Here is a 22,580-nt window from a genome sequence, read left to right on the forward strand (position 1 = left end):
GTTTCTCAAAAAAGAAAAAGAAAATAGAGGCAGCTCAAAGAGGGACAATGCAAACATGGTTGCCACGTTAAGCTTAGAAACAAAAACAAGGAAAAAAAAAAGTAAAGTCAAACAAGATGGCTGATAAAAACAAGAGAAGTTGAACGGGAAAAGAAGGCAAACATGAAACAGTTTCATCCAAAGAATGGAAGAGGAATTGAGAAATACCCTATTTCTCGTTACAATCTAGAACTCTGATGGTTGAATGATTTCTTTCGATAATTTGATTGGTAACAAACCAGGGGATTTTTTAAGTTTTAAGTTCGAAGGTGTTTAAGATTCTCTTCAAGAAAGATGAAGAGAACTTCTTTTCACTTATAAAAATCGTAGCCCATTAGACTTATTTAAGTGGGGTAAGTCAACTAACAAGTAAAACTGATTGCGGCAACTTTAATCAATCGAAGGTCAAGTTCGATCAATCAAACTTTAGGGTTTCAAAGATCGCATCGATTTGATCGAACGAACTATGATCGAAGCTCTCGAATTTTAGTGTGGAACATGATTCACATCTTCGATCCAACAAATAAACTGTGATCAAACTTATGATCGAACCTCATGAATTTTTTTAATTGGACTCGTCACCATGGTTCGACAGATCAATTGCAATCGAAGTGTTCAAAACTTCAATTCCAGCCTTTTCTTGAACCATATTCTAATCCAAAACCTTCAATTTAATTTACATCACATGTCAACACAGTAAAACCTAACATAAAAAATTAATTATGTTCATGATTAAGTACCAAATGCATGACGCAAGAGTAAACATAATTGATTAACTCAATTTCTCAATGTGTTGAGTTTTCTTCTTTTTTTGGTCACCAAATTTAATAATCCCTAGAAAGATCATGTTTAAAAAGAACATAAAATGTTTGCCTGAGAGGGATTTTAGGTAAATTGGTCGAAAAATAAAAACAAATCTAGACCTAGGAGAGACCAAAACAAAGCATGGGAGCTAGTCTTGATTAGGTAAGTTGAGAGTAAATTGGGTTGGAAATTCCAATCCTATCAGAAGTGCTTGAAACTATGATGATCTGACTTTCCAGATTCTCTTGTCCCAAATTGTTTATTCATTTTTGGGAAGCCCTTAATTTATTTTATTTCTTATTTTTTAATCCATTGAATCACCATTTTAAAAGCTCAACTAGGTAAACTTTATTTGCTATGATCGTTGCCTTCTCCTGGAAGTCATCGAAAAATCCCACGTCATATGAACAGACAATTTAGATAACGATTATCGTATTATAAGAATTTAGTTGACGTACGTAGTGGCCTCCACCGCCTCCGCCTCCCTCGTTCCAACAGCTTGTTCGTAAACGATTGAAGACAGGTAACCGCCGTGCAAGTTCATGTCAAGCTTCGAAGAAATTATTTCTATCGATTTCACAGAATCATCGAACACTTGGAATATATATAGTAGGAGCTTCAGACAAGCCTGACACCAAAAAACAAAAAACCGTCTTATAATCCTATGGAATCTTGTCCCCTGTCTTCTTTCAAAAGCTTTGTGGAAGATGGAGATGCCAACAACCTTATTTAAAGACACTTGAAAGCGTATTTTGGGGCTTCTCAGTCTAATTCAGAGTTGAAAGGAATTTCCTTTCTGGGTATTATAGTTGTTCTACAATTACCTCTGAATTGTGATGGAAGATACGTTATATGTTGCGCTGGGAGACAGCGTGAAAAACAACAAATCAATCTTGATATGGGCATTACAGAACTCTGGAGGAAAAAAGATTTGCATCATTCACATTAATCAGCCTGCAACTGTGATCCCTTTGAGTAAGTTGGCGACATATATACCAAGTCCTAGAACATTTATAGATCAAATGTGTCAACTTTTGATGTTTTAGTTTGAGCTTTTGTAATGGGTCCCCGAGTGTTTGATAAATATTTCTTGGTTAAAGTACCCAATAGTAGAATACATTAGGCAGTTACTCCTTTCTTGTTTTCTAGTGGGAGCAAAATTTCCAGCAAGCTCAATGAAGGAGAAGGAACTCAGGGCATACCGGGAAATTGAAAGGCAAAACAAGCAGAAAATCCTGGATGAGTATTGCCGTATCTGTGGGAAAATGGGGGTATGAATCTGCTCCTGTCTCTTCCCATTCATTTGGGTTATTAACACATGAATGTAATTCATTTACAATGTGTATAAATAATAGGATGTATAAGTATATTGAAAATTATGTTATTAAGCTGCAGAGAACTTCCAATTTTAGCAATAATCACACATATTGGAGCTCCTTGGAAATGATTAATTGCAACATGTACTGAACTTTCTGACTCTCTAATGTAGGTACGGCCAGAAGTAATACACGCTGATATGTACTGTATTGAGATGGGGATTGTGGAACAAATCTCCCAGCATGGGATCAGGAAGCTTGTTATGGGAGCAGCAGCAGACAAGCACTACTCAAAGTACAAGCCTCAAATGATTTTATGTTTTTTTCTTCTTCTGATGTACGAACCATTATGTTCATTTTTCATTGCCATTTATATCCATTGTGAACTTCCAAAGGTGTAGTGCAATAGGATGATTCCCAGTGGATGTGCTTTATGTTGTGCAAATTTTTTGCAAATTCAGCATTCATGAATGGGAAGTAGGTCAGGACCATAGGGGGAACTGAAGAAGAGGGTATCTTTGTAGCGTATTAACATTTTTTGACCTAAAATTCAGATCAATAACTAGACAATTAAAGCTGTATGGTCAGGTAAATAGACGCTGCTTTTTACCGGCCTCGGAGCATTGAATTGAATGACGACGGTTGACTGCAATAGATGTTGATTCGATCTGAAGGAAATTATGCAGAAGGGTGTCCTTCACCAAGGGGTTGCCATCTGTTGATTGTTTCTCTTAACTAATTGATTCATTTCCTTGCCAGTGAAAGAATTTAATGGTGTTGTTGATTTTGATTTATGAAACAGGGTGTTTACAAAACCATTTCCTGGTTTCTAGAAGTTTCCATTCGGTTATTCAGTTATAGTTATGATGATTAATTACCTTTTGGTTTGATACTTTATGATGGTTTTGCTGAACATTTTCTTAGTCCTAAGTTAATCTCACTCAATGGTCCACAGAGTTGAAATTTGTATATGCATCTATTCACTAGATTGCTCACAGCTTACCCAACTGCTTAAAATTGCAGGAAAATGACAGACCTCAAATCTAAAAAGGCCATCTATGTGCGCCTACGCGCTCCCCGGTCCTGCTGCATACAATTTATCTGCAAGGGGTACCTCATCAACACCAGGTTTGCTTGATGTTCTTGTTTTTACAATTTTTTGGCAGTGCTTATGTATGCGAATCTATAGAGAATATATATGAATTGAATGAAGATATATACCCCCAAATGTGAAGCTTCTTAGTTTCTAATCAAGTGTATGGTTGATATATACAACTCGAAAATTAATGCTTGGCTATTAAATCAGAGGGATTGTTGTACACTTCAGACTGCAACAAAATATTGCTTGTTTATAAAGTTTTCTTACATGCACCATTTAAAAGTTTATTAACAAAGCCTTCATGCCAAAATGATGACTAATGCAAAAGTACCATACAATATAGGGAAGGTATTTTAGATGAAGCTGATGTAGAGGTCAGATCAAGTCAAAACACAAAACCTGAATCATCAGACCACTTCACTGTACAATGTGGAGGGCAAAACCTTGGCGCATCCCCCAGCAATTCAGTTCAAGTTTCAATCTGGGGTGAAAGCATAACAGAAGTTTCTTCCCTTGATGGTACTGAAGACCCCTCAACCCCATGGAGAAGGTCGGATGCACTAGGGGATCCTGATGGATATGTTGAATCTTCAACAAGGTATGGTCCTGGTTCGAGTTATTCAACATGCTCTTCTAGTGGAGCGGTTGACATATCTCGGATTCCATCAATTAGGTCTTGGGGGAGTGACAATCAGTCCGCAGAGAATCTCCATCGTCCATCCTCTCCCAGTGTGCTGGTATGCGCGAAATTCTGATATATAAGACACTTATTGTTGAGGACCATTTGCATGTTTCAAAATTTGCAAGTTAGGCTTTTTGGTTTTATAAGAGCATGTTGCCTTTTCTTTGGAATTTGTCATCTTATATTTGACTGATTCTAACAGGAGGGAAGTATAGATGACACTCTTTATGCTAAACTTGAACAAGCCATGGCAGAGGCTGCAAATGCGAGGCGAGAAGTATTTCAAGAGGCAGAAAGGTGTGGCAAAGCCAAAAAAGATGCAATTGAGGCTATGCGCAGGGTAAAGTTCTACTCACCTAGCACTTCTTCATCCTTTTTCCATGCTACGACTATAAAATGAAAGTTCTTGTTTTTTGGTACTGAACACCTTGTGGTCACTAGACCATATTTGAGAAGGGAAAACTTGAAAAACTTCATATTCTTATGTAAGCCTGCAATTGCATAATTTACAGGCTCAAGTGTCAGAAAGCCTATATGCTGAGGAGGTGAAACAAAGAAAAGAAACTCAGGAAGCTCTAGCACAAGAACAGGAAGAACATCAAAAGGTGATAAACCAGCTAAACCAAGTCATAGAAGAACTCCAGAATGCTTTAGATATACAATCATCACTTGAGAGCCAAATTGCAGAATCTGACGAGATGGTAAAGGGCTTGGAACTGAGGATTGCCTCCGCTATGGAACTGTTGCAAGCGGACAAACAAGAACGGGATGAGTTTCAGGAAGAGCTTGATATTGCACAAAAAGAATCTGAAGAGCTGAGAAGAAAACTAGGAGAGGCCTCAAGCACAAAAACACCTCAATTCTTCCCTCAGCTCTCGTTCTCAGAGATTGAGGAAGCAACTCAGAACCTTGATCCTTCCCTTAAAATTGGAGAAGGAAGACATGGGAGCATTTACAAAGGTCTCTTGCGTCAAACCCAGGTGGCTATAAAATTGCTACACCATCATAACTTGAAAGACCCCTCAGGATTACAACATGAGGTAGGATTGTATTCATATGAAATTTTGCCATTCCATTAATTTCCTAATAAAAGTATTTTATCAGCCATCTTCACAGTTTACTTTGTAACCCTTTTTTCTTTCACAACATTAAAAGAAACAAGTATCCAAATCTAAGTTTTGTGTTGCATTTTCAGGTTGATACATTGAGAAAGTTGAGGCATCCCAATCTTGTCACGCTGATTGGATTCTGTGAAGAAGCTCAGGCTCTCATCTATGAGTATCTTCCCAATGGAACCCTTGAAGATCGACTCTGCTGCAAGGACAACACTCCCCCATTACCATGGCAAACTCGAATATGCATTGCCACAGATTTGTGCTCAGCCCTCATCTTTCTTCATTCTTATACACCTGTCAGCATATTACATGGTGATTTGACTCCTGCCAAGGTTCTCCTTGATGCCAACTTCATTAGCAAACTCTCTGACTTCGGAAACTGCCCTGCACCATCTCATGATCAAAGTTTAAAAGACAACAATATAACACTCTGCTGGAGAACTGAGCTGAAAGGCTCTACTTTTGCATACCATGATCCTGAGTTTCTCCTTACAGGGGAGCTTACTTTAAAGTCAGATGTCTATTCATTTGGAATCATATTATTACAGTTGCTGACTGGAAGGCCACCCCTGGGGATAAGAAAGGAAGTGCAATTTGCATTAGATGCTGGAAAGTTCAAAGCCCTCTTGGATCCTTTGGCTGGAGATTGGCCATTTGAGCAAGCTGAGCAGTTGGCTGACTTGGCTTTGAGGTGTTGTCAAATGTATCGAATGAACCGGCCAGACCTTACATCGGATGTCTGGACGGTTCTTGAACCGATGAGGGTTTCGTACGGAGGCTCATACTTATCCCAGCTGAGTTATGAAGAGCACTCTGAACCCCCTTCCTACTTTCTTTGTCCCATCTACCAGGTATGTTTTTTGGCTTCCTTTTTTATTTTTCATTGTCTTAGATTACTGTTTTTCTGTCTGTCTGTGTTATAGAATTGGACCAAATTAACATGTTCCATACCCATATGTTTCTTGTTTCTGTTTCTTTGAAACTCTTTTGCACCAGTCTACTTCAATGGACTATTTGTAATGAATGAATGTTCTGTCTGCAAACTTGCAGGAAGTCATGCAAAATCCTCATGTAGCAGCGGATGGTTTTACTTATGAATTGAAACCTTTGAGAGAATGGTTTGATGGTGGACATACCACTTCACCCATGACCAATCTGAAGCTTGAGCACTGCAATCTTTTACCAAACCATGCTCTTCGATCTGCCATCCAAGAGTGGCAACAAAGGCATTGAAATCTGTATCTTTTTCTTTCTCTTTAGCTTTGTATATTGTTTATACTTTTTCTTGGTCCAATCCAATAATTGAATCCCAGCATGTTGAAAATATTATGAAATATTTATTATGCATCAGGCATTTACTTTTGTAATCCTTTTATGCAAAAACAGATCCTCTCCATTTCATTAGTATCTATTTAGTGCATTTAAGAGGGTAATATTCTCCACTTTTTTTTTGGGCAAATTTTTTGGACAATTCCCTCTTAAATGTACTAAATGGATCCTTATGTAGAACTTTACATTTTCGCATAATTAATGTGAAGGTTTGGTTTATCTTGCTAATGTGGTAATGTTGCACTGGACTTCTTGTAATTTCGTTGCACTTTCAAGGCTATTGAGTTAATGAACCTAGCCCTAATGGGCTAGCTCAATACTTAAAGATGTGAACCCAGTTGGTTGCATCAAAGGTGACGCAATCAATGAAACTTCCAGTTTACATGGTGTCACTAACAAAACAAAACGGTTTGGTACAAATTGAATGATCTCAATTTAGCAATCCACTTATTCCGAAGTATGCAAAAAGATTTACATAACATAAATTATCAACTGATATTTCTTGTTTGAGTGTCACAAGATTTACATGCTACTGTTTCATGTCGTGTGCTACTCTGTCAAGCCATAACACATAAAAACAGAACCACAAAAGGAGAAAAGGAGGGATAGCACATTAACCAGAAATTTTTGTTGATCAAAATCCTTTTTTTTAAAAAAAAAAAAAAAAAAATTATCACAATTCAGTATACATCGGTTCTTTAAGAAGAAGAAAAAAGAAGCAAAATACGACAGATGAAAACTCCAACTCGGACACCCAGTTTCCCTAAGATATCAACTCAACATATAAAAGTAGGTAACCTTTTAGTATCATACAACAGATGAGACCATTAACTGAAACATTGTAACCTTTAGCCAGATACCAAAAATTAATCGAAGTTCTGAGAGATAACCTGCAAGTCAAAATCTCTCATGAGGTTCAGAAACACAACAAAAATAAATGATATCAATAGGACTGAATAAAGATATCCAAGAAAAATGGGGAAAACACGGAATTATAAGACAATACATGCGTAGGACAAATCAGCCTATTGCAAATTGTATTATCCCCTAAATTAAAGGCCACCTAAGGGACTCAAACATGAAGGGGGAAAAGAACCCCAACAATTATCATTATAAATAAATGTTATGTATCCTATATTTCACCTACTAGTATAGATATGAGACTATGAAAGAATACACTTGCCTCAAATACCAATGGCTTGGCATGTGCTTCCCACTCAGCAGCCCACCTTCTAGATGAACCCATTTCCAAGGTTCCATTTCTCAGCAACTTCAGATCCTCACATCCATCTGGAAAACCCTTGAAGAGCATCTGAAGATTCAAAGAGAACTTAAAATGGTTTTCTCCAAAAAATATGCAAAACAATTTAGTAAACGATATTAACAGATCAATATACTGAAACTAGCATCTTTTTAATAGAATTACTGCACTAGGATGTTTCCAGTTTTCATCAACTTCAATAGCTAACTACCTCAAGATGTTATAGATAATACACCAAGCTATCAAAATAAGTAAAATGCATGGGAATGTAATAGCAATTCATTTTAGTGGAGGGAGCAAAAGGACCAAATTGCACTTATTTGTTAACAAGGGCTGACAAAGCATAACCTTTTCTTCTCTTGTCCTGGATGTCGGTGGGGTTTTTGGGGGAGGGTGGTGTTTATCTAAAATGATAGTCATAAACTAGAGTGCAATGTGTGAAGGATCCAAGGATCCCAAATCAACTCCAATTGGTAAGAACCTTCCAGATTTTTTTTTTAATCTGGAAGGTTCTTCTTCTTGGTAAGAACCTTCCAGATTAATTGAAAAGATCCCTAATTATCACCAATTAGGGAGTTCATAATATTTGGGTAGGGCAAAAAAATATTCATTAGTTTGGAATCTTAAATATTGGACCAAAACTAATATTTGTAGTTTGGCAACTGAAACGTTCACAGCTGAGGCTAAAAACCAATTGGGAGTTCATAATTAGACAGACTCAGTTGAGGCTGAAAGCACAAAAGCTAATATTTATCATTTTGGTAGCTCAAATGTTGGAAAAAAGAACTAATTCTTTGTTGTGACCCAGATAACTGGCAAGCACATGTTCTGAAAAACTGACCTCAAAATATGTGGACACCCAAACCTAGTTTTTTCAGATTATGATCCATGTGCAGATGTTGTCTATATTATCATAAAAATAACAATTTTCCCCTCAAGGATTGGGTTTAATTGCATTCTTCGGTTCATCCCACCTACACTTCAGAAATATTGACAAATTGAAACCTCCATCAATGAGCTATTCTTAGAATAATCAAACTAGGGGACGTGAAACTCATGTGACCTAACTATGCCACTAGGCAACTAGGTACCAAATACACCATAAAACAGTAAACTGATACAGAAAAAATGAAACATATTGTTAAGTTTTAGAAACTGGCTTCATTCAATGTTCAAAATCTTACATGTAATATCTTTCATCAACTAAGGTTTTGGTGTGAAAATAAGTGTTTGTGTGGTTTTTCCGTTTTCTGTTCAAAGCCAATCAAGACAGAGACATTATGCAGAGCCATAGAGAAGCTACTGCCTCCGGCTCACCCCGTCAAGACAAAAGACATAACGCAGAATCATAGAAAGTTTGTATTGTCCCATGCAAAGCCCGTCTTGATGTGACCTGCTAAAAGCTGCCAAATGTCAGAAAGTTAGCGATGAAATCCTAGTTGCGCGTCTTGACATAAAGGTCCCTGTCATGATGCGATGTGTATTTTCTACAGGATAAAAATCACATCTTGACTTCATTTTGAATCTATCTTTTCCATTGCTCTCAACTAGGGGTTGTTTGGTAAAGGAGTTGGGGTCTCCTTTGTTACTATTCATCACCATCAAAACATTCTAACTTTTTCACTTTTTATTATTATTCAAATAAAAAAATCACTACAAAACAAAACTTTTTTCACTTTTCCATACCACTTTTTCACTTTTTTATACCAAGCATTCTTACTTTTTTTTCACATCAATCTACATGAACTACAGTGTCTAAGCCAACTCTTTTACCAAACACCCCCCTAAGCTTTAAACTTGTTTGGTGAAGAAGGAAGTGAAAACCTTCATCCTAGATTCCCTCTAAATGTACACCTTCCTTCACCATGGTTAACCCAAGTGAGGATTCTAAAAAGTTTGAAGCTTTATCTCACTAGGGACTTTGTTCTTCATTTTGTTCAAACCACACCATGCACAACCCTTGTCCACCAAAGAGTCTACTAATGGATCGGTGAGGAAATATGCTTGAAAAAGATTGGCTAGCTCGAAGGCAAGCAGGAAGCTCATTGTCATGCGGGACATTAGATTTACAAATGGGCTTTTGTAAGTTTATGTCTGTATTTTGAATCTTCCTTGTTATAGTGATTTTTCGGCTTTAGCTATCATAGAGTGGTTTTTCCCTTTGATGTGTTCAATGGGCTTTCCACTTCAATTTGTTATGGTTGTGATGTTTTATTATTAAGTACTACAATTTATTTTCCGTACATATATTGCCTATGCATTTATTTTTGGGGTCAAACCATTCTTCGGTTCTAACACATATAATTAAAAATTCCCACTATTCCTTAGTTTTCTCAACAACCATAATGAAAAGGAATGTACTCTTTATTTGTTTGTCTCATCCATTCTCCTCTTCTTTCATTATATAAGAAATTAACAAAGAGATCTAATCTCTTTTTCTGTATTTGGCTTCCACCGTGTGCTTCTTTACCTACACTTTCTTAGCAATTCTTTGAAGGAAGATTATCTTTCCTTATGGTTATCATACATGCATTTCCTCTGCTACATTTCACATAAACATAGAAACGTTTCAACTATCTATTTCTCAAATTTTCTTTTCTTGTCCTAGGTCTGATGTAGGCCAGATTGCCCACAGGTTTAGGAGGATGTGTTCAACTATGTTGAAGTTTTATAGCTTTAAATTACACATGATCACCATGCCAAAGCTTTACCCCCTTGAAAGTTACATTATTATGTTGCACAAGAAAAGCACAGTTCAAAGCCTTGGGGGGTTTCCCCTCATTAAAAAAAAAACAGTTCAAATGATTGACGCAAATATGAAGGCTTTGTTTGGCAAAGCCTTTCCTTTTCCTTTGTTACTGTTCATCACAATTTCCCAAAAAAATCAACATCAACAAATTCTAACTTTTTTTACTTTTTATATCACATCATTCGCTTTTTATTATTATTCAAATAAAAAAAATCACTACAAAAAAAAACTTTTTCACTTTTCCATATCACTTTCTCACTTTTTTATACCAAACATTCTTACTTTTTTTTTCACATCAATCTACATCAACTATAGTGTCTAAGAAAAAGGCTTTGCCAAACAAAGCCGAAGTATTGTTAAAAGCAAACATAGATATTAAGTGCCGACTATCATGAACCAGTTCTGCGATAAATTTGATGGAGGCACTGTTAAGCTCCAATTACCTAGTTATACATTGTCACTCCATATCCTAATCTTTTTCATTTTCTTTATATTTTCCAACATTTTAAGAACAAGACTGCATATACTCATCCAATGTTAATTAAATGGGTTCATTACATTTTAAAAGGCAAATAAAGGTATAAATTGTTGAAAAAAAGGGGAGCATCAAGAAAATAGCTGGGCATAGAATGTATTAATTTTCAGATTCATGAAATGCAGTTGTTTTGATACATCAGAATTATCATTGTTAGCTGCCATTCCTATTAATCGCCTCAGTTACGGTGAACCTTCTGTAAACCAAATCATGTAAAAAAACCTATGCCCAATCATATTGTGCACACATTGGCGTGAAGTGGCACAAACTGGTTATGCTAGCCAAATGGTCACTGTAAACGTTATGACAAATTGTTTACAATAAAATTGTCCAGTATTTGTTTTCTCCGAAGAATGACACTACAAATTAGTATATTCATATATAGACATTCACATATTTTTCATACAACATGGCAATATGTTTAAATATTTACAAGTATCTCAATATGTATGACATGTTATACTAGAAGAGATTGTTCATTATCTGACAACTAATGACCGTACATGACCTTAGTCAAGTAATTAAACTTACCAAGAGTTCATCAGCTAGCTCTGAAGATGATGAAAAGAGTAAGCCATTTTTCTCAACTTTTACAAGTTCTTCAATGCTTCAAAAAACGTCAAACCAGCATTAAAACAACATGCAACATAAGTCAAGCACACATAAAGGCATTGTACTAAAGAAGACATAATTAAAGCTCACCAAGAGTAGGAAACAGCACAAACAGGCAGTCCACAACCAAACATATCCACAACCTGATACAACATTTTTAATTGGTTCTAGTTATAATACTATTCCTTACGAACGCTTATGTTCCTAAATACAACCAAACATGTCATAATACAACCAAACATAACAGGAAATTTGACGATGAACTACCTTCATTGGAAGGTCTAACCCTGATGAGGAAGTGTGCAGACAAACACCCAGGTCTGCCGATCCTACCAATGTAGCAAATATGTTGACATTAAATAGCTTACTAGAAAAAAGATGAGAAGAAGAAACCAAGAATAAAAAACCTACCCAGAAGCAATGGGTAATCCTCAGCCGACAACCACATAGTACGGAATGCCACACGTTTGAGGTGTAACCTCTTTATTTTCTCTTCATATTTTTCCTTTTCAGGCCCTTTACCTTGTTAAAGAGAAATAGATCGTAAGTCAAAATATGTCTGCATCAAAGCTGACATGTGTGCACAATTGTGTGTATATGCGTACATATATATTCATCATTACCTGTAATGATGAACAACAACCTAGGGTACAAGTATTGTTTTCCCTCAGAGATTTCCTTCCAGATAACCTCTTCATTGGTTGAATCATCTTCATTTAATATTGCAGCAACACGCCTATCATACATTAACGCTGCTTCTAAGAGAAGGCCAAAATTTTCATCTGGGGTCCTGAAAGAAAGGTGTCATTCTTTAAAACAATTTACCTGCTCAGCTAATCAGAAAACAAAAAGAAACACACACACAAAACCAAAAATCTTGTCTAAGAATCTAATAAATACTACAAAGGTTTTGTTTTAATTTAGCAGATGTGATCACACTACAAATCTTACACAAGAAATGTGTAAAATCAAACTTAGAAGTCATCATATTTACTGAAAAATAAACTTTCAGATTCCAGGTGTTATGCAAAACCTATATGTTTAAAACCAAAATCATCTACGTAATGACAAAAATAGCAAACCCCATATGTACAAAACCAAAATCTAAGTGAACTTGCAAGGTAGTTTAAGTTTAGTCTACGCCTCAAACATATCATGAAATCATCTAGGTAATGATAACAATAGCAAACTATATCCAATACAAATGCTCTGCACTCATTCAAATTGACATAGTTGATCCATTAGCATTTCATTATCATCTAAAGCATTTTTTATATTTTTTATAAATAAGTATTTCATAAAAAAGCGCAGAGGGGCGCAACCCTAGAACACAGTAAGAATACAAAGACCACCCCTTTAAAGATAAGAAGAACACAAATCCACAAATTGATGCATAGTAGAAACTTGAGGAATGTTCAAGGCTCCCGCCTAAAGGAAAAACAATTTGAGAAACCTATTGCTAAGCTCCGCCATTGTCATTTCCTTATCTTCAAAACATCGAACATTCCTCTCCCTCCAAATAGTCCACATAAGGCACAAAAGGGGCCATTCTCCACACCTCCATCACCATTTTATTATCTCTTTGGCCCTTCTAGCAATCTAGGAGGTCAATAACCCTACCATGCATGACCCAATTCACATCAAAAAGGGAAAAAAGGACACTCCCAAGAGCACGTGCCACATCACAATGGAGGAGGAGATGATTGATAGACTCCCCACTCCTCTTACACATACTACACCAGTCTACCACGATCAAACCTCTCTTGCGAAGATTATCCAAGGTGAGGATCCTTCCTAGAGTAGCTGTCCACACAAAAAAAACTTACTCTACGCGGAACTTTAACCTTCCATATACTCTTTCACGGGAAAGAAGAGCTTCCCACCTCGTGCCTCTCCGAAGAAGAAGAAGAAGAAAGCACTCCAAAGAAGGATCGCACCTCAAAAAGCTTTCTCTTGTAAGGAGTCCACCATATGCGGTCCACACCCCCCAAATGGCGCCGGGTCTCATATAATTTTCCATAGAAAGCGATCACCACCTCCACTTCCCAGTCTTGAGCCGCTCGTAAAAAATGAACATTCCAATGCACTTCCTCATTCAAAATCTGCATATTATCACTCACCCAACCCTCTTTGTTTCTTTCAACACAAAACAATTCAGGGACAGCCTCCTTTAAAGGTTGATCTCCACACCAAATATCATGCCAAAACCTAATTTGGGATCCATCTCCTACTTCAAATCTGATGAACTTGGAAAAAGACTCCCACCCTCTCTTGATATGCTTCCAAACCCCAACACCAAAAGACCCCTCAACCTGTTTTGTACACCAACCTCCATCCATACTCTCATATTTAGCTTCAACTACCTTCCTCCAATAAGCTTCCCTCTCCATAGCATAACGCCATAACCATTTCCCAGTAGAGCTTGATTAAACCTACGCAGATTTCTAATCCCCAAGCCACCATTTTGCATAGGAGAGCAAACTAAAGACCATTAACTAAGTGATACTTCGTCTCCTCATTGGTACCACCCCATAAAAAATTCCTTTGCATCTTCTCTACCCTGTTTGCCACACTCGATGGAATGGGGAAAAGGGATAACAAATAGGTTGGTATGCTAGAAAGAGTGCTCTTAATCAGTGTAAGCCTCCCCCCTTTTGATAAAAGACCCATTTTCCACCCCACCAACCTCCTTTCCATGGTCTCTAGCATACTGTTCCAGATTGTGGTAGCCTTGTAATGCGCCCCCAAAGGAAGCCCCAAATACTTCATATGTAAGACACCCACCCGACAACCAAAAATACCAGCCAACAAATCAATATCCTGCACCTCCCCAATAGGAACAATTTCTGACTTCAGCAGATTTATCTTTAGACCTGAAATAACTTCAAAACATAAGAAAAGACAGCGTAAATCGAGAAGTTGTTCCACATCCGCATCACAGAAAATCAGCGTATCATTCGCAAACAGCAGGTGCAAAACGCTAATACCAGGATTGTGCACACGACCTACAGGAAAACCTGCAATCAGCCCCATAGCTTCAGTTTCCACCATCATTCTACTCAACACCTCCATGATAATAACAAAAAACAAAGGAGAGAGAGGATCTCCTTGTCGAATCCCCCGAGTACTACTAAAAAAGCCTGCTGGTTCTCCATTAACCAAAACTGATGGAGCAAATAAAAGGGTAACATCTTATGCAGAAGGAAGATTTCAATGAACAGAGAATATAATAATCAAAACAGCAGATGCAATATGCTAATGTCAAATAATGTGTAGCAGCTAATAAATGGCATGCAGCTGAAGAAGAACTAATTCTATTACCAAATAAAAAAATAAAAAAAAAACATAATAATGGGACATGCCAAACCAAACCAAATTCAAAGATTAAGGAAATAAATATTCAGAAATTACAAGATCAATAGATTCATCAAAGGAAGAAGAGATCACCAGCTTGTACTGCTTACAACAAGTGCTGGCCTGTTTGGCTTCAAGAAAATGTCAGTGCCAACCTGGGAAGTAAACAGGGTCTCATTTAGGGCATGGGTCCCGATTCCTAAACTTCCTGCAAGAAGTGTGCAACTTGACTAAACAGGTTGTTTCTACTAAACCTCAATTAAATGGGGAAAAACAAATAGTCAAAACTTATGCGTACCATTGTGGGCATAATCCCGTACTCCAAGAGGTTGACAGAGATTTTTATCTATTCTACAAAATAACTACAAGTAATCCACATGTTAGACATAATTCTTCAATAAAAACATTCTTGGTAAGAACTTGACAAAGAAATATTTGTTTCACCTTATGCTTTTCCTCAAGCGAAGCAGGACAAAAAAACTCAGGAGGCTGATCATACAACACAGTAGCTCTATCAATTTGACCAGAATAAGTTATGAAATTCTCATTATGTAAAATTTTTATAATGGAAAAAGCAAAGAAAAATGAAACTGCAAAGTTTTGAGCCAAGACTCTTACTGAATCCCCCAATTTTGAGCCAGTTCATGTTGCATTGCCTTTGTCACACATAGGGAACCATCTGCCATCTTCCCATAACGTTTCTCAAACCTAAACATGTGTCCAGAAAAACAAATATTGTACTGCTAAAAAGGGACACCATTAACAAATTGAAACTCAGAAAAAAATCAATTGTTACCAACGATATACAGAGACAAAGCAACTACTTCTTCCAAGGGACAAGCCAAGTAATGTATATCCAAAATTATGCCAATCAATCACAAATGCAGAATGCCTCAGCGAGCTTGCCCATTTTACAACCACTAAGGTTGGAACAGAAGGAGGATTCTACAAAAGAAAGAGAGCATTCAAGCTCAAAGGATTAGCATACCAAGACATAAATGAAAAATCAAGAATCTTGGATACAAACACACACACACACATCGAGAAACATACAAAATTTCAAAAAAATGTCTAAAACTGATTGAAAATTAAAGACAAGAGGCTCTCAATGAATTAAAGGATGACCAATAACAAAGGAGCCAAAGTGTGATTATCCCAATTTATCCATCTTCATGACATACAACTATGAGATGGATCCAGATGCTGGAATTAGAACAATTACACATTGTGCCAATATGTTCTACCAAATATTTCAGTAACATATTTTTTATGAATAATAATTTATTAGAAGAAGAAGCAAAGCTCTCGTACGTGAAAAGTATACAAGAGACTTAATCACCCTATTATAGTCGAAAATCTAAAAAGTTAACAAGATCTACAAGATTAGAGGAAGAAAAATTGGGAACATAAGTTACATCCCAATGTAAAAGAGATCTCAAAAAGAAGGATTTTAATCGTAGCGCATTAGCCTCGCGATCCTCAAAAAGGCGCCGATCTCTTTCTTTCCAAATGCTCCACATTAATAAAGCAGGGATTACTTTCCAGATGACCTCTTTGAAATGTCACCAGGCTTAAATCTTTCAAAAGTGAAGCAACTTTAAGATATTGTTAGGCATGACCCACGAGAGTCCAAATAAGATGAGAACCAAGTGCTAGATCTTGCTAGTAACGGACTTCAGACCTATCAACCTTGGGGGGAGTGTCTATAAGATTTTGGCTAAGGTCCTTGCTATTAGAATGAAACAGGTGATGGGTTTCCTCATTTCAAATAATCACAATGCTTTTATATGGGGGAGACAAATTCTAGACTTAGTTATTATAGCTAACGCGTGCCTGGACAGCAAACTGAAATCTGGAATTTCTGGTGTGTTGTGCAAGTTGAACTAGGAAACTATGACCATGTCAACTGGGAGTCTGGGAGTTCCTCTCCTATCTTCTAGGGCGTCTTGGCTTTGGTTCAAAATGGAAGAAATGGATATCCTCCTGCATCTCCACGGCCTGTTTATCTATTTTGATCAACGGCAGCCCGCATGGCTTCTTTGCGAGCTCTAGGGGACTCCACCAAGGGGACCCGCGTTCACCTCTCCTTTTTGTGATTGTCATGGAGGCTCTTAGTAAGATGTTGTCTAGAGCTATGATAAGGGGCTATTTATTTGGATTCTGAGTCAACCCCCAAAACCCAGCCACTTTGGAGATCTCCCATCTTCTTTTTGCAGATGACACTCTTGTTATGTGAGATGCAGATCAAGACCAGATCCTTAATCTGGGGCACATTCTCGTGTGTTTTGAGACTATTTCAGGTTTGAAGATCAACCTTTGGAAAGCAGAATCAGTTGTGGTGGGTCATGTACTGCCTCAAGAAGAGTTGGCTGACATTTTGAATTGAAGAATTTTTTTCTTTGCCGTTGAAATATTTGGGTCTTCTCATGGGCACTTCTTTCATGTCAAAAGCTATTTGGGATGGGAAAGTTGAGAAAATGCAAAGAAGATTGGCAAGTTGGATGATCTATTTGTCTCAAGCCAACATATCCACATGTTAATTTCTTTCTTTTTTTCATTAAGTATTAAAATTGTAGTAATAAATTTTATTACATGTCAAATAAAATTGTGTTAAATGAAAAAGGAAAAGGAAAGAACTATGCGGTGTTGCACAGAGTGTCCCCCCAGATAACTAGGTAAAATAATCAGCATTTAACAACAGAAAAGCTCACGACTTACAAATGAGTGCACGATCATTTGTATTTAGCTATCAATTGACCTTCTCTGTCATAACAAAAGTTACTAGTAAATTTTTTGCTAAACAACTACTTTGATCCATATACATCATAAGAAATGTTAGGCTCTTTCATACTCCACGTGGGCACAAACTTAAACATAAAAACGAAATAATTAGAAGGGATGGTAAATACAATCACAATCAATGGCCAAACTTTTTCTTTTTGACCTAAACAATCAATGGCCACAAAGTTGTTAAATAAAAAGCACAATATATTCAAGTGAAACATGAGGGCTCACCTGCACAATAAAAACATCAGGAGGAGGTATCCTTACACAAAGAAACCAGAGAAGCATGAAAAACTGAATTAACGGCTTGAGCAAAAGCATTATAGGGCGAAATATCTTTGGTAAGCCTTGAGGGGTAATTGGCCACTGTGTCTGAAGAATCAATACAAAGTATATAAAAGTAATCAAAAGAATATGGTGGTAGGCTCAAAATAAACCAATCTACTAAAAAATTAAAAAAAATATATATATCTCCACAGCAGTACCATTGTGTGAATATGTATAGACGGGTGAGATAGAACTGCAATATGGGGCTCAGAACCTGTTCAAAAATTCAAATTTGTGGTTAAAGCAGCATATGTCATACTAAATCCTCCATTATAAGTCTTTCTGTTTAGCATCGAAGAAATAAATAAGTTGTTCTAGACACATAATGGCTTAGGAGAAAAGAAAATTTTATTCCAAAATTTACAGGATATCTTGAAATCTACAATTAACCATGCCAATTCAAAAGCAGTAGATGACATACTAATAAAATGCATGTGCACATAATCCATACTCTTTTAGACAACAAGCTGTAATATTTGAAATTATATTAAGGAACCATGATTCATGGATTATAGTTTACACCTCCATTAATGAGTTTAATATAGTTTCACCCACAAATATTAATCACTTGAAGGTCTAAAGGCATAGAAGTTCTATTCAGATATTCCAACATGCTAAAGAATAATATATAATGACACCTCAAAGGTTCAAGATCTCCATGCTAAAACAAAACGTTCCAACTTACGGGGTCACATTGTGAAACCCTAAATTTTTTTTGATAAGTATGAAACCCTAAAATAATATGGATTAACTCTGAGTTGTGGCAATTATTAAGAAATCTCTCTCTCGCTCCCTCTCCCTCTCCCTCTCTCTCTCTCCCCCTTGCTTTCTCTTGCCATCTGCAAATTTTTCCTCTTCGGTATTATGTCATTTCCATTAAACAATTGCTAACTATTGTCCTTTTCCATTAATATCCACTAAAAATAGTAGTATTTACTATTAAACGGGGCAATTTCAAAAAGTTGGGACTATATGTGAAATATTGAAATGTTAAATATGAAGACATCACATAAAAATAATTTAAACCTTATATTCTCTACACAGTTAAAGTTGAGGCACAAAATGCTTTACATAAATTTCTTTTTTAGCTGAAAAATAATAATAATAATAATAAATTTATAAAAAACAAAAACAAGTTCCGTCCACATTGTCATTCCCCTAGTCTTTTAAATATTTTAGTGACGCTCTTATTTTAATTTCTTAATAATTTCACTTCCTTTTTTTTTTTTTTTTTGATAAGTTAAAAAAAAAAAAATGTAATTTGCACTTTTCAGGAGCTAATTTGCACAAGAGAATGGGATCCATGATTTGAATAAGCAATCCATGATCGATTTAAATTTTGTGACATGTAGTCAGTGCTCTCTCTTTCTTCAATGAGGCTGTATTTCTACCCATGGAAGACTGCAACTTTTAATCGAACTGCAATGTAGGACAAGCAAAATACAGGATACTTGATAAGGGTGATGAGAGAAGTTTGCAGATCTCATACTTCCATATTTCTTTGAAGCTAGCAAGTTGTGAAACAATTTTGACCTCACAATTGGCATCCAAAAACATAATCTACTCCATAAGCTACAAGTCATATTAATCCTTTTTCTGGTAAATCAGAGATCCAAAACTGAGATGTGGAAATGAAAATAGAAAAACTTTCATTTAAGATGTTAATGGGAATTTATGGGAAACCTTGTGCTTCATGTGTTTCAATTTCTGGAGAAATAGAGGATGCTATAATTTGCTCATTCAAAATGCAATGAGGTAACGAGTTTTTTTTTTTTTTTTTTCATTTTATTCAATATAGCACCTAGTCTCATCCTTTATGACACTGTTATCAAGCAAAGCATAGAAGCATTCTGCAACAATTGGATCAAAGAATAGGTTTGTAGGAGATTATATCACACTTTGATTTTGTCCATAGAATACAAAGGTGTACCTCCATATGCAACAATGTCCACCTCTAGAGCTGCCTGCAAAATCAATAGCAATATTTGCAGATGTGAATCAATTCAATGCCCCTTCAACAACTCCAATAACCATGTACAATATTCATTCACCACATGATATAACAACTTAATCAGGGGATATGGGATTAGGAGAAGAGGTTAGAAAATGTAGAGTTAAAGTTCAACCTCAAAAAAAAAAACACTGCACTAGCTATATGTATATAGTAAAATACATATATACCAATGCCAACATAGTCGAAATCATTCAGATTTCACCCAATAGGATAAGAATACTCATGATTATTTCCTAAATATCCTAGCTATTAGTTAGCAGGTTCTGCCCTATATTCATAATTTACCATAGAAAGCTAGGATCATCTAATTGTGTGTATGTATATATATATTAAAAGAAAAAAATAAAAATAAAAAATAAAAAAAAATTGAACACACCTGACGGGCAAGTGAGAGAGCATGATACTGCATCCGAGGGCTGCGGCCAAGGTCCCCGAGTACCACCACGCACGCCCTCCCTCTCCGTTTGATCTTCTTCTCCTCTTCTCCTCTTTTGCCTTCAAAATCGCCCATTATAAATTACATCAAAACAAGAAAAGGAAAACTATTCAAGGCTTGAACTTGTAAATTCCTATATTGTATTTTGAATTCCAATCAACTCATGAAAACAAATGGAGGAACGTGAGCTTACCAGCCATTACAGAGAATCCTCTGAAATCACAACTCACACGGTACACGGACTCTCTCTGTCTCGCTCGCCAACTTTCTTTTCACGGGGAGAGGGAGCCCAATAACCAAATTGGAAACATCAGAACTCAGAAGAGCTGCGGAAAGCAGATCGGGTACCAATTCATAGCATTCTTATTTGGGCTTCGATTTTCTGCGAACCGGACCAGCCTATGATAAAAATATTATAAATACTAGCATATGCGCAGGTGTTTTTTCATTGTATTATTTTATATTTGATATCCACAAAGCACATTTGTAAAAACTTTATATCTATATATATATATATAGCAACTGTCTAAATTCCAATTAATGGAAAAAGAGGGGAAAAAAAAAAGTGCATTAAAAAAAATCTTGAACATTCTCAATCAATGTAAATTTGCTTTAAACCCGAAAAAATTTGCTTCACTCTCCAATCAATAGCTGCCGTCAAGAAATATAGAAATAAAAGTTGAATGTGGAAACTATGGGTTCACTTAGGACCGCAGATACATATCAAAAGGCAAAAACCCATTAGAAGGATTTGAAGAAATTGTATAAATATATAAAATATGCCCAAAATGCCTACAAATCAAACACATACATGCGAAGCTAATAACATTGTTTAGAGTAAACTATCACATGCGATTTCCCTTTGGTTCCCTCTTGAGAAACAGAGCAAGAGTAAGAAGAATTGTACCTGGAGAAGGATTGCAATCAACAAATGTCAACTTTCAGTTAAAAAAAAAACCCACCTTCAAAACCTCTATGAATCAAACACCTATAGAAACTTTTTTTTGACGACATATCTCGATGAGTAGGATCCTATTGAGCACTATCAGGAATATATGGTTGCTTCCAAATAAACTAAAATTATATAACCCATATATAGAATCAAGCATATTCAATACTCATCCCAATTCCCATTAATTATTAGAAAAACAGAGTAATAGGTATATCCTAGGTTATACAAAGCCCTTTGCCCTACATCAATCTCATATGCCCGGACTATTCATTGATCTCGTCCTAAGATGAGTTTTCTCTGTTGCTGAATATTTATTTTTGGTAGTGAGTAAGAACACGTGATTTAAGAATATGTGATGTGAATTTAGACAATCGGATAAGTATTAATCAAACAGAATTAGGAAAATGCAGAATACTTAATAATATATATTAATTAATATAGAATACAGAATTAGGAAAATATAGAATCAGAATACTTAGGTGAGGGAATTAGGAGTATAGTGGCAGCAGAGGGGGAAGAACCTACCACAACATCATTGTACAGCAAGGCTACCAGTACTAACTCTGATTTGGTCAATTTTGTACTGTCAAAGTGCTTAGAGGTTCAGTTATCACATGACTCTGAGGTTGTTTAGGTGTGAACTAAAAAGAAAAAAATTGTGCTCTGCTGAGCTCCAGGGAGTTATAAGCAAACATACGAATAATAAACTCTGAGTAATAGAACACAAATTTCGTATACAAAACCCATTTCTGAACACAATAAATTTTCTCAGTAATCAAAGAAAACGTAAAAGATACAAAGAAACTAACCTGATACAGAGATCAAGTGACGGTGGAGAGTGGGGAAAAACACTATTTGCAGGTTGAGTTATATAGAGATTGAAGAGAATCTAGAGAGTCTGGGGTTGATCAGAAATTGAAGTCGGTGGAGAAAATCCTAGAGAGGCTGAGATTGGAACCGATTAGATTTTAAAACAGAGAAATAGAAAACCCTAAAAACAGAGAGATAGAAAAAGAGGAAAACGTTAGAAGAAGAGGAAAAAGAGAGATAAAAACCCTAGAGGTCAAAAACGGAGAGAGAGAGAGAGAGAGAGAGAGAGAGAGAGCATGCCTTAGAGGAAGAGACGTTGTTTCCGTCGTTAGAGAGAAGGAAGATGGCAAGAAGAAAGTTTA

At 36.3% G+C, this 22,580-nt stretch overlaps 2 protein-coding genes across 2 annotated transcripts; one reads left to right on the forward strand and one right to left on the reverse strand.

Annotated features, from left to right (window-relative positions):
* The first annotated feature begins 1,304 nt into the window (after nt 1-1,304).
* On the forward strand, nt 1,305-6,484 carry LOC132186866 (U-box domain-containing protein 33-like). The gene is made up of 9 exons (XM_059600971.1): nt 1,305-1,818; nt 1,993-2,114; nt 2,333-2,454; nt 3,183-3,287; nt 3,602-3,995; nt 4,143-4,280; nt 4,453-4,980; nt 5,136-5,906; nt 6,106-6,484. The coding sequence occupies exons 1-9, from the start codon at nt 1,680-1,682 to the stop codon at nt 6,286-6,288; spliced, it is 2,502 nt and encodes an 833-aa protein (XP_059456954.1). The 5' UTR covers nt 1,305-1,679; the 3' UTR covers nt 6,289-6,484.
* A 572-nt stretch (nt 6,485-7,056) lies between these two features.
* Nucleotides 7,057-22,470, reverse strand: LOC132186873 (UDP-glycosyltransferase TURAN; the record flags this gene model as incomplete). The annotated part of the gene is given in 18 exon segments (XM_059600981.1): nt 7,057-7,274; nt 7,568-7,696; nt 11,461-11,536; nt 11,632-11,684; nt 11,809-11,870; nt 11,953-12,063; nt 12,165-12,331; nt 14,989-15,103; nt 15,194-15,257; nt 15,340-15,406; nt 15,514-15,603; nt 15,692-15,840; nt 17,911-18,051; nt 18,165-18,220; nt 19,937-19,970; nt 20,397-20,515; nt 20,650-20,855; nt 22,218-22,470. Coding segments are annotated over 17 exon segments (1,464 nt in total). The 3' UTR covers nt 7,057-7,250.
* Nucleotides 22,471-22,580: the final 110 nt, after the last annotated feature.

Source organism: Corylus avellana, chromosome ca7 (assembly GCF_901000735.1).
Source record: "Corylus avellana chromosome ca7, CavTom2PMs-1.0".
NCBI classification, from domain to species: domain Eukaryota; kingdom Viridiplantae; phylum Streptophyta; class Magnoliopsida; order Fagales; family Betulaceae; genus Corylus; species Corylus avellana.

Coding starts and splice junctions, on each gene's coding strand:
- LOC132186866 (XM_059600971.1), top strand. CDS start 1,680: ATGGAAGATACGTTATATGTTGCGCTGGGAGACAGCGTGAAAAACAAC. Junction 2,115..2,332: donor GTATCTGTGGGAAAATGGGG/GTATGAATCTGC, acceptor TCTCTAATGTAG/GTACGGCCAGAAGTAATACA. Junction 4,981..5,135: donor CCTCAGGATTACAACATGAG/GTAGGATTGTAT, acceptor TTGCATTTTCAG/GTTGATACATTGAGAAAGTT.